A 12,875-nucleotide genomic window follows, 5' to 3' on the forward strand; every position below is an offset into this window, starting at 1 on the left:
CTACTTACCTTTTTAGGTACGCTTTTTTTCCCCATCTGGCTAAAAAGATCGAAAATAATTTAAACGATTTTTCCACACTGATCACAGCAACATAAAAGAGACGCTGACTCAAAAAAAAAAAAAAAAAAAAAAAAAAAAAAAAAAAAAAAAAATCCACTAAATAAATTCAAACAAATCCTTAAAAGTATATTTTCAGTAACACCTTCAATATTGCCTGGATCTAGTAAAAAATGAACCTTTTTGTTAACATCAAATACAAATGGATTCAGAAACCTAATATATGTTTTAAGAATTGAATTGTAAAATTATTAATAATATCTAAATCCTCAGAGTGGTACTAAAGGTTAATCTAAGTTTTTACCTGTAGGCTGTGAAGCTGTTGGCTGAAGCTCCCAGATAGAGCCAGTATCTGGTACCGACACAGACCTAGTTACTGAGGGAATGATGTTCTGATCAGATATTCTGCAAAAGGGAAATAAAAAATTAACTTGTTCTTATCATTTGCAAAAAAAAAAAAAAAAAAAGAGGAAGAGGAATTTCTAGATTATATGTAGGTTCTCCAGGTTATCTGGCTAGAAAACGCCTTCACTCTTTTACTAAAACCTAACACTACACCAAAGCAATTTAGAGTGGAACAAAGAGAAGGGCACAATGATCACACTTCTGGAATCCTCTATGGTAATACTGACTTCTAAATGATGGATATACCTACTGTATATTCATATCTTAAAGATATGTATACCTTAAAGATACTGTATATCCGTATCTTAAAAAAAAAAACCAAATCATCTCAATAGAAGTCACAGAGACAGCATATTATAATGAAAAACTCAATGCACTTTAAGATAAAAGGTCTGCATTTTAGCCTGAGTTTCCTGTGTGTTATATTAATCAAGTCCTATAACCAACCTCTCAGAGTCCCAGTTTGCCCATCCATAAAATGGAGCTCCTACCACGTAAACTGCCTACCTCACAGGATGTGTTAAGGCTCAAAAGAAATACAAACAGTTTTGGCTGAATGAGACAATAAGATTTTTAAGAGCAGTGACTGATACTTGTTCAGGAGAAATATTACTCTGAATGATAATCTGAAACAGCAGAAATTTCTTCTAGACTTCTAGCATAATTTCCTTTTCCTTAGACCTACCTTAATGGCTTTTGAGTTCTAGAAAATTAAAACCTTGTGTGGTGTGGCTAATACTTTGAGATACTATGGGTAAAAGTGAAATTAAAATCCTAGGCTACAGTTTTTCTGTTGCAGGTTCCATAAGATGACACTGTTTCTCAAGGGTGCTCATTACTCTTAGGTCTTTTGATTAATCAAAATTTATCTCTATGAGTAAAATACCAAATAAACGCTTATCTCTACCTGAAATATTTTTTAAAAATGTATTGTTTTTACATACAACATGCAGCTATGTGTTGGGAGTGTTCCAGTCCCAGAAATCACACACTATACCAGAATTTCTCCTTTCTTCTCTTTCTTTCACAACACATGCACCCAATATGACACATAATGGAATGACCACCAACCTCATCTTCAGGGCCTGAAACTGCTGAAGAAGAAGTGCCAACTGCTGTTGCTGCTGGGAAGACAGGGCTGCTTTCTGCTGTTGGGCCAAAACCTGTGCATATTGTTGTCTTCAAAAAGTAAAAAAAGGTATAATCTGTCAATCCACATTTATTTCACATGGCTGAGATGTTGAAAGACAAAGTTCCATTCAAAGCGCCCCCCCCCCCGCCCCTGGAAACATTATTAGAAATAGCTATCAAATATATTTTATAATTCTTCATTATAACAGACATATAGAAATGCTTCATTCTAGAAAGAACTGAACTCATAGATGGCATGTTTCCAGGTGAAAGAGGATAGCAAAAAAATTCACAATTCAGTGCAAAGTGGTCTATTCAGAGAAAATATTTTAAAAATCACAAATGTCAAAAACTGGTAAACTCCAAAGATAATCTTTTATCAGAAATCAAATGAAAAACAAAAGATTCAAATTAGTAGCTTTTTCCATACGATGCACCCTTTGTAAAAAATGTAACATTTCTATAAAAATTCATACATTGATAGTCTTCACCTTGGAAAAATTTAGGTAATTTTTCTTCACTAGATCAGGGTTAAACTTTTGTAATGGGCCAGAGAGTAAATAGTTTCATCGCTGCAGGTCATATACTGTCTGTTGCAACTACTCAATTCTACCATCGTAAGGCAAAAGCAGCAATACACATCCCACAAACCAAAAGGTGTGTCTGTTTCCGTAACACTTTGCTTATAAAAATACAGAGCAGGCCAGATTTAGCCCAAAGGTCAGACTTTGCCAACCTCTGCACCACATAACTGCAAGTCTCATTTCTTCTACAAAAGGGATACAACAAAACCTGACTGACTTTGCTGTCATTCCACACCACTCCTAAAAGAATTAACCTTCACTTCTTTCCCACCCTCTCGCTTATATTTTTTATATATATATATATGTTTTTTTTCCTCTGTGGCATTCAAAGCTGAGCCACTCAGGAGGCACTTAGAAACTAAAGAGCTTACAAAATTAAAGTTATGTGTCATCTTCTAAACTTCTGGTATTTAAAAGTAAGATAAGCCAGGAGTGATGGCTCACACCTGTAATCCCAGCACTTTGGGAGGCGAGGCAGGCAGATCACTTGAGGGTGGGAGTTCGAGGCCAGCCTTGCCAACACAGTGAAACCCTATCTCTACTAAAAATACAAAAATAGGCTGGGCGTGGTGGCACATGCCTGTTAGTCCCAGCTACTCAGGAGGCTGAGGCACATGAATCACTTGAACCAGGGAGGTGGAGGTTGCAGTGAGCCGAGATCATGTCACTGTACTCAGCCTGGATGACAGAGTGAGGTTCTAATAAATAAATAAATAAACAAACAAACAAATAAATGACAAGACTAAAATTAGAATGTATGGCAGTAAGATGCCACTAGCTGGCCAACTGAAGTGCCATATAAGCCATTAGTTCTCTCTGCTGTAAAAGGTGAGACTTGAGAGCAGATTCTATTTAAAGTCTGTTTTCAAGCTGCAGTACATCCTACTGCATAACTCTTCTTACTGTATTAAAAACTGCTGGTACTGCAGGTGCTGCATCTGGTATAAGGCTGTGAGTTCTTGCTGCCTGGTCAGTCGTTCCTGGTCCAGTTCTCCCTAGGAATAAAGTGGTGAGGAAATAAATACCATTAAATAAACTGCAAAGAACCTAAAAGCCACTTAGTACAGGTATCTGAAATCAAAATAAATCTAAGATCTTTACCTCCCACTCTACCCTTTTAACCAAACACTTGAGTAAAAACTCAGACATCTTTAAAAACTAAACAGCGCCTTCTAGTGGAAACAGTGGTGTAAATATTATAAAAGATTCCCTGAAGTGACAAAGGGTCCTTATTTCAGCTGCCATTCTCCATTCCTGCCCTTAAAGCTGAATGTTCAACTGTACTCCAGAGTTATTACTGTAACTGAAAGACTGTATAATTAGATAATGCAGAAATTAGATAAACTTGATATAATACAGAAAAATGTAAAAGTATCTAAAGGTCAAAGGAAATGCTATATAATTTTATAATGGTATATAAGGAATGCAGGGAGCCAGTATCTATCTTAAAGATGTTAAGAATATAAAAAGAGGTCAAGCGCAGTGGCTCACACCTGTAATCCCAGCACTTTGGGAGGCCAAGGCGGGTGGATCACGAGGTCAGGGGTTTGAGACCAGTCTGGCCAACATGATGAAACCCTGTCTTCACTAAAAATACAAAAATTAGCTGGGTGTGGTGGCACACACCTATAGTCTTAGCTACTCAGGAGGCTGAGGCAGGAGAATCACTTGAACCTGGGAGGTGGAGGTTGCAGTGAGCCTAGACTGTGCCACTGCACTCTAGCCTGGGTGATAGAGCAAGACTCCATCTCAAAAACCAAAAAAAAAAAAAAATATATATATATATACACACACACACACACACACACACACACACACACTTTGATAACTATAACTCCCCCAAAATGAAGTGTTTCTGTTGCTATTAATACATCATGAGTTAGAAAAAATAAGTTGCAGTAAAATAAAACCAATTTTTTTAGCTTATATGTGAAATAATATGACTGGAATTTAAATTATGAAAAGTTACAATTAGGAGAAAGAAATATGAAGTATAAGATAACAGAAGAAAAAGTGTAAGTATGACAGACTAGGTAAATCATAAGTTTATATCTTTATTATATATTGATTATAGTTTGAAATAAGACATTTGATACACAATTTCTTGGGGTAGGGATTATCTGAAATTCAGAGACATTTTTCTTGCTTGTTCAATACTGGAGGATAGCTAGTACCTTAGGTTCATCTAAAATGTCTACATGAAAAACTAAGTTTCAAGGTATACATTCATCATGAAGGGGGGCTCTCTTAATCAACAATATTCAGGGCAAAGACAATAACAGACAGGAAGCAGGGCTTTGCACAGTTTCCCTCCTACACAGGTATGACTGAGGCTCAGCTCCTCTAACTGGAAACTGGGAAGTGGACTACTGCAAGCACACCAATATCCAAGAGATGAGCTTTCAGCTTCTGCGATGTGCAAGATCAAAGCCCATCTTAATTTCAGAGAAGGGAAATAAAGCTTAAACTTGATATATAAGTTAAATTTATATGCTGCAATACACAGTATAATTTTTCTCGTGACTTAAAACAACTAGGATGGTGTGAGAAAAAATTCCTCTCACCTAGGAATCTTCCATTCTAGACCACTGCTCTCCATAAACTATAGGTCTCAACACATTAGTGGATTTTAAAATCAAATACTGGGTTAAGATCAACATTTAAAAGAAAAAAAAAATGGAAAAAAAGCCACTTTCCTCACCTACACACTCCCTTGACTACAGAGTATAGGTCTTACTCATCTTCATCTCCTAAGAACCTACTAGGAGGCCTGGCACAGGCCCTCAATATACAATTGATGAATAAGTCAATGGTGACTTTACTGTAGAAACGCAGTGTCCATACTAAAGGTTTATGGGCTGGGTACAGTGGCTCATTCCTGAAATCCAGCACTTTGGAAGGCCGAGGTGCGAGGACCACCTGAGCCCAGGAGTTTGAGACTGGCCTGGGCAACATGGCGAGACTCCATCTCTTTAAAAAACAGGAAAAAAAAAAAGGTTTATGGTAACTTTTAACTATAGCCCGTCACCAGACAGTCTAACCTGGAGAAGAAAAAATGAGGTACAGGTGACAGACCTCCAAAAGGAACACTACTGAGAGAGTCCAAGAGCAGCCGCAAGAGGAAGAAGGATGTCCCTGCCAATAGTACCCCAGTGTCAGAGCCCTAGGGAGATCACCAGCATTAAGGTTCCTTTTATTATTTTTTTGAGACAGGGTCTCACTCTGTTGCCCAAGCTGCAGTGCAATGGCGCAATCACGACTCACTGCAGCCTCGACTTCTAGGCTCAAGTGATCATCCCACCTCTGTCACTGATTGCCACATCTGGCTAGTTTTTTATGATTATTATTTTGTTACTATCTGTAGAGACAGGTCTCACTTCATTGTCCAGGGTGGTTTTAAACTCCTGGGCTCAAGCAATCCTCCAACTCTGGCCTCCCAAATCCCTCCCACACTGGGATTACAGAAGTGAGCCAATGTGCCCAGCCATGGTTCCATTTTTTAATTAAAATACCAGTAACTAAATTTTTTTAAGTCCTCAAAATATTTTTGAAGCACTGGTAACATTTATTTTAAGGCAAACCTCAAATTTAGAAACATTATGAGTGAGAAGGCAAGAGGCAAATCAAGTGGAAGAGAGGGGAATGTTTATTCTAACTAGAGGCAGCAAAGAAAGTCAAAGAGGTCAACTGTGTTGAAGCCTAGCAGATAAAGGTAAAAGCTCTGAAATGAGCTTAGAAAGGTAAGGTGCCAGGCATTGCAGGACCTGGTAGGTAGGCCAGGACAAGGTGTCGGTCTTCATTTTACATTTGCTGGAATGTTACTGAAGGATTCCATTTCTCTGTTGGGGAGGAGGTGGGGTGTGAAGAGGACAGGCACAGGTTAAGATCATTATAGCTAAGTATTCAGTCTTCCATTCAGACTTTCCCTTACTATTTCCATTCATTTCAAAGAACTACAATTCCTTCATTAGATGATATATCTGGGTTGTGTTTTCAAAGAGAATCAAGTGTTTCTGTGACTAATATGTATTTCAGGTAAGGTGGAAGGTACTTACCATATGGGGAGGGGGAGCTGGACCTGGGGAAAAGGGAACCCTTCCCCACATTTTCATGATATCGCCAAGAGGTTGGAAGCTTTCATCACATGCTCTCTTCACCAATAAAGACATAGTAAAATAGCCCGCCTGAAACCATTCTGCCATCTCCTGATTATTGAAGGGACCTATAATAGCACCAATTAAACAGAAGGACAATAAGAAATCTTTCAGATTCAGAGAAAAAAAATATTTCCTGCATCTGATCCTCATTGAGGTGGCATCTGTCAAAATATACCATCTAATTTAATTCACCTCTAAAGGTAGCTAACAGACTTCTAATAAAATAATTTAGAAATAAAGTCTGTTTATACATCCCAAATTATCAGCAGTACTTCAATTATAAGGAGCATAACTGTCTCTATCTCAATCTCCACAACAATTCATGTGTCAGTAAAGTATGATACAATTGAAGAGTTAAGTATTTACTAGACTTTGTATCATTTAGGCATAAAGAATATAAACATGCAAGGCTGAAAACGTTCTCCAATTTTCATTTTCTGCCATAGATTAGTGAAAGTGGGGCAAAATGTAAATAATAATTAAGACAAATTATAATTCACTCTCCGACCTTGGTAGTGGGGAAAAAACGAGTATTCTCTGAATGTTTTATAATATGACATAATCAAGTATTTCATATACAAAAAAGACATAATCAAGTATTTCATATACATAAAATTAACATACAAATTCACTCTGAACAAAAACCATTAATTCATTCAACAAATATTTACTTAACATTGATGATATATGATGTAGACAGTAGGGATATGGCAATAAATAAAGCAAACCCCTGGAACTTCCACTTCAGAAGATTAAGTAGATGTGCTTTTCCCTATTCCTCCTTTAAGTACAACTAGAAACCCTGGACACTGTATTAATATATAAAACAAGTAACACTGAAAGGTGGAGAGAAGAAGGTAGGCTGACTAGGGGTCTCAGTGATGACATGATCATGAATTCCCTGGTTTTTCTTTTGATAGCATATATCACAGATTTGGAGATGAAGAAGTCAGCAACCAAAATACATGACCTAATTATATGCTATCTACAAGAAAGTCACACAAAATATAACAAAGTAGGCAGATTGAGGAGATAAAAAGATATATCATGCAAATATTAACTTAAAGTAAGCTATCTTCATGTTTGATACCGTTGACTTCAGAACAAAGAAAATTATCGGAGACAGAGAGATGTAATAAAGAAGGGTCAATACACATAGAAGATGCAGGAATTGTAATATGTATGTACCAAACAACAAATCTCCAAAATATACGGAGCAGGATCTGACAGAACTGAAAAAAAGAAACAGACAAATCCACAATTTGAAGACGTAACCAACTAGCAGAAAATCTGCAAGATTACAGAATTCAACAACACAATCAACCAACAGAAGTGAAATTACTTTACAGAACATTCCAAATATAGAAAAATACATATTCTTTTCAACTAACCACAGAACATACAGCAATAATAGAACATATTTGGGGCAATAAAACAAACATAAAAAGATTTTTAAAAATTGAAATCATATTCAGTGCATACTGCTCGAGTGATGGGTGTACCAAAATCTCACAGATCACCACTAAATAACTTACTCATGTAACCAAGTATCACCTGTTCCCCCAAAAACCTATGGAAATAATAAAAAAAAAAATCACATATAGTATGTTCTTTGACCACCAAGAATCAAGCTAGCAATACAAGAAAAATAACAGGAAATCTTCCAAACACTTAGAAACCCCAAAATATACTTCAAAATAATCCAAGGGTAAAAGAGGAAGTCTCAAGGGAAATTAAAATACACAGAACTGAATGGAAATAAAAATACAGGCTGGGCACAGCAGCTCATGTCTCTAATCCCAGCACTTTAGGAGGCCAAGGTGGGAAGATCACCCGAGGTCAGGAGTTCGAGACCAGCCTGGCCAACATGGTGAAACCATGTCTCTACTAAAAAACACAAAAATTAGCTGGGCATGGTGGTGCATGCCTGTAGTCCCAGCTACTTGGGAGGCTGAGGCAGGAGAATCGCTTGAATCTGGGAAGCAGAGGTTGCAGTGAGCCAAGATCGCACCACCACACTCCAGCCTGGGTGACAGAGTGAGACTCAGTCTCAAAAAAACAAAGAAAGAAAATGAAAATAATGAAAATACACATATCTAATTTTGTGGGATACAACTAAAGAAGTGCTGAGAGAGAAATGTATAGTATTAAATGTTTCCATTAGAAAAGAGAAAAAGTTCCAAATCAATAATCTAAGCTCCCACTTCATAAATCTAAAAAGAACAAAATAAAGCCGGGCATGGTGGCTCATGCCTGCAATCTCAGCACTCTGGGAGGCCAAGGCAGGCAGATCACTTGAGATAAGCCTGGCCAACATGGTGAAAGCCCATTTCTACTAAAAATACAAAAATTAACTGGGTGTGGCGGCACGTGCCTGTAATCCCAGCTACTTGGGAGGCCAAGGCACAAGAATCACTTGAACCCAGGAGGCAGAGGTTACAGTGAGCCAAGATCACGCCACTGTACACTAGCCTGGGTGACAGAGTAAGACTGTCTCCAAAAAGAAAAGAAATAAAATAAAATAGAATAAAATAAAATAAAATAGAATAAAATAAAATAAACCCTAAGCAATCAGAAGGAAAGAAATGAGTAGAAATAAAACTGAAAATAAGAACAACTCTCTATTTCAGTGCAAGAGAGAAAATGCAGTGAAATAAAGAACCGATTTTTAGAAAATTTCAGTATAACTGAGAAACCTCTAGCAAGACTGACAAGAAAAAAAGAGAAATACACACATTTCCAATATCAGAAATGAGGTATCACTACAGAAACTGCAGACATCAAAAGGATAATAAGGAAATACTACAAACAACTCTACACATATACATTTGATATCTTAGACAAAATGGACCAATTCATTTAAAAACACAAACTACCACAACTCACTCACATAAAATAGATCATTTAAATAACTTTAAAACTACTAGGGAAATAGAAAATACAATTTTTTAATTTCCAAAAAAGAAGGCTCCAGGTGGGTTCAATGGAGAACTCCATCAAACATTTAAAGAATTAACGCCAATTCTAAAAAAACCTCTTTCAGAAAATAAAAGGGGAAGACATACTTTCCCATTCATTTTATGAAGCTAATATTACCCTGATACTAAAACTACACAAAAAACAAAACTATAAAACAACATCCCTCAGCCGGGCACGGTGGCTCAAGCCTGTAATCCCAGCACTTTGGGAGGCTGAGACGGGCGGATCACAAGGTCAGGAGATCGAGACCATCCTGGCTAATACGGTGAAACCCCGTCTCTACTAAAAAATACAAAAAACTAGCCGGGCGAGGTGGCAGGCGCCTGTGGTCCCAGCTACTCCGGAGGCTGAGGCAGGAGAATGGCGTAAACCCGGGAGGTGGAGCTTGCAGTGAGCTGAGATCCGGCCACCGCACTCCAGCCTGGGCGACAGAGCCAGACTCAGTCTCAAAAAAATAAATAAATAAATAAATAAATAAATAAAACATCCCTCATGAATACAGATACAAAAATCTTTACCAAAATATTGGAAAATATAATTCACCAGTATCTACAAAAGATTATGTATCATGACCAAGTGGTATTTATTTCAAGGATGCAAAGCTAGTTCAATATTCGAACAGCAATCAATATAACCCACCACATGAAACGGTTAAAGAAAAATCACACGATCAATCAACAGAGGCAGGAAAAGCATCTGACAAAATCCAATACCCACTCACAATAAAAACTCTCAGAAAACAGGAATGAATGGGTACTTCCTCAACTTGATAAAGAACATCTATAAAAACCTTACAGCTAACATTACATTTAATTATTAAAGACTGAATGTATTCCCTTTAAAAGAACACAGGAAAACAAGGGAAGGATGTCTACTCTCACCACTCTCACTCAATATAGTGATCAAACACACAATAAGGCAACAAAAACAAATAAAAGGCATACAGATTTAAAATGAAGATATAAAGCTGCCCCTATTTATGGATAAATATGACTGTCTATGTAAAATCTCAAGGAAACTACCCAAAGAACAGAAAGCAAAAAGAACTCCTTGAGCTAATAAATGAGCTCAAACATTTACTATCACTGGGAAAAAAAAAACAAAAACAAAAAACTGAGATGCTCAGATGTAAATCTACACATATAGAATGTATGCTGAAAACTACACAACACTGATGAAAGAAATCAAAGATCTAATGACACAGACAGACACACCAAGTTCATGAACTAAAAGACTAACATGGTAAAGACATCAATTCTTCTCAAACTGATACAGAGGTTCAACATAATTCCTATCAGAATCTCAACAAGATTTTTAGTAAATACAGACAAGATTATCCTAAAAATTTTTATGGAAAGGCAAAGGAACTACAAAGTTAAAAAAAATTTTTAAAAACAAGATTAAACTGGGAAGAATCAGTCTACCCAATTTCAAGACATATTATACAGCTACAGTAATCAAGATTGTATAGTACTGGTGAAGGAAGAGACAGTGATCTATAGGACAAGATTAAGAAGTAGAAATAGAAACAGAACCACAAAGAAATAGACCCACACAAATATGCTTAACTAAATTTTAACAAAGGTGAAAGAAAACAATTTAAGAGAGAAAAGACATTCTTGGTCCTGAAGCAAATGGACACTGAGAAAAAAACAGCAAAAAAAAAACTAGCTTACACGAAAATTAATTTAAAATGGACCGCGAACTTAAATGTAAAATATAAAAACTATAAAATTTTTCCATGAAAAAAAAAACTGTTGGAATCTAAAGCTTAGGCAAAGTGTTCTTGTTAAACTTAATACAAAAAAGAACCACCTATAAAAGAAAAACATATATCTATTGTATTCATCAAAATTTACAACTTTTTGCTCTGTGAAAGACCCTATTAAGAGAATGAAATGAGAAGATAAAGACTGACAAAAAATATGTGCAAACCACATATCCATCAAGGGACTAGTATCTAGAATCAGCAATCAAAAATCTCTGAACAGGCTGGGCACAGTGGCTCACGCCAGTAATCCCAGCACTTTGGGAGGCCGAGGCAGACGGATTACCTGAGGTCAGGAGTTCGAGACCAGCCTGGCCAACATGGCAAAATCCCGTCTCTACTAAAAATATAAAAATTAGCCAGGCATGGTGGCACACGCCTGTAATCCCAGCTACTCAGGAGGCTGAGGCAGGAAAACTGCTTGAGCCTGGGAGACGGCGGTTGCTGTGAGCTGAGATCGTGCCACTGCACTCCAGCCTGGCTGACTAGACTCTGTCTTAGAAAAAAAAAAAAATCTCTGGACAAAGGAAAGACCTGCCCTGATGACTTCTCTGGTGAAAACGTACCAAATATTTAAGGAAAAACTAATCATAATCCTTCTCAAACTTTTTCCAAAAACTGAAAAGGAAGGAAGACTGCCTATACTTCCTAACTAATTCTATGAAGCCAAAATTACCCTGGTATCAAAGTCAGTCAAAGGTTCTAAAGAAAAATATAGACAAATATCCTTTATGAACATTGATGCAAAAATTCTTAACAAAATACTAGCAAAGCAAATTCAGTAATATATTAAAAAGATTATACACTATAATCCAAGTGGGATTTATTTATTCCTAGAATGCAAGGATGGTTCAAGGCATCAATATATGAAAATTGATCAATGTAATTTACCATATTAACAAAATAAGGGGGAAAAAACCACATGGTCATCTTAATTGACACAGAAGTAGTATCACCTTTTCATAAGGGTCAACAAACTAAGAATAGAGAGATCTACCTCAATACAATAAAAGTCATATATAAAAATCCCACAGTGGACATCATATTCAATAGTGAAAGACTGAAAGCTTTTCCTCTAACATCAGGAGCTAGGGAAGGATGCCCACCTTCACCACCTCTCTATTCAAGATAGTACCAAACGTTCAAGTCAGAGCAACTGGGCAAGAAGAAGAAGAAAAAAAAGCATCCAAATTAGGAAGAAGTCTGTTCACAGATAATATATAGTCTTTTATGCAGAAAATTCTAGATTCTATTTTTCCAAAAACAGGTTAGAAGTAAGAAACAAATTCAGCAAAGTGGCAGGACACAAAGTCAAGACACAAAAATCAGTTGCATTTCTATACACTAACAATGAACAATCTGAAAAGAAAATTAGGAAAATATTTCCCTTACAATAACATCAAAAAGAATAACATACTTAGGGATTAACTAAGGATGTAAAAATCTTGTACAAAGAAAACTACAAAACACTGCTAAAAGAAATTAAAGACCTAAATAAATGGAAACACATCCATGTTCACAGACTGGAAGACTTAACATTGTTACAATGTTACAAAGCAATCTCCAGATTAAAGGTAATCCCTATTAAAATCCCAATGATGCTTGTTGCAGAAACAGAAAATCCATCCTAAAATACATACGAAATCTCAAAAGAGGGCAAATGGCCAAAACAATGTTTCTTTCTTGAAAAAGAGCAAGAGATCTATCATGCAACAATGACTATAGTTAATAACAATGTATTGTACTCTTAAAAAACACTGCCAAGTAGATTTTTTAAGTGCTCTCACTACAAAA

At 36.5% G+C, this 12,875-nt stretch overlaps 2 protein-coding genes across 6 annotated transcripts in view; both read right to left on the reverse strand.

The window, feature by feature from the left end:
* Positions 1-1,759, reverse strand: part of DGKD (diacylglycerol kinase delta) — a 681,592-nt gene extending 679,833 nt beyond the window's left edge. Inside the window, exon 1 of the mRNA XM_050751554.1 lies at positions 1,732-1,759. The gene's annotated coding sequence lies outside the window, so the exon portion shown is untranslated. The remainder of the gene's footprint in view (positions 1-1,731) is intronic.
* Positions 1-12,875, reverse strand: part of GIGYF2 (GRB10 interacting GYF protein 2) — a 164,053-nt gene that overhangs the window by 45,230 nt on the left and 105,948 nt on the right. For all 5 annotated transcript variants that reach the window (XM_050751556.1, XM_050751557.1, XM_050751558.1 and 2 more), the window contains 4 exons: positions 6,233-6,399; positions 3,081-3,172; positions 1,534-1,641; positions 362-462 (listed from right to left, as the gene is read on the reverse strand). In XM_050751556.1, the coding sequence (XP_050607513.1) occupies positions 362-462; positions 1,534-1,641; positions 3,081-3,172; positions 6,233-6,399 (468 nt within the window). The remainder of the gene's footprint in view (positions 1-361; positions 463-1,533; positions 1,642-3,080; positions 3,173-6,232; positions 6,400-12,875) is intronic.

Source organism: Macaca thibetana, chromosome 12 (assembly GCF_024542745.1).
Source record: "Macaca thibetana thibetana isolate TM-01 chromosome 12, ASM2454274v1, whole genome shotgun sequence".
Classification (NCBI taxonomy): Eukaryota; Metazoa; Chordata; class Mammalia; order Primates; family Cercopithecidae; genus Macaca; species Macaca thibetana.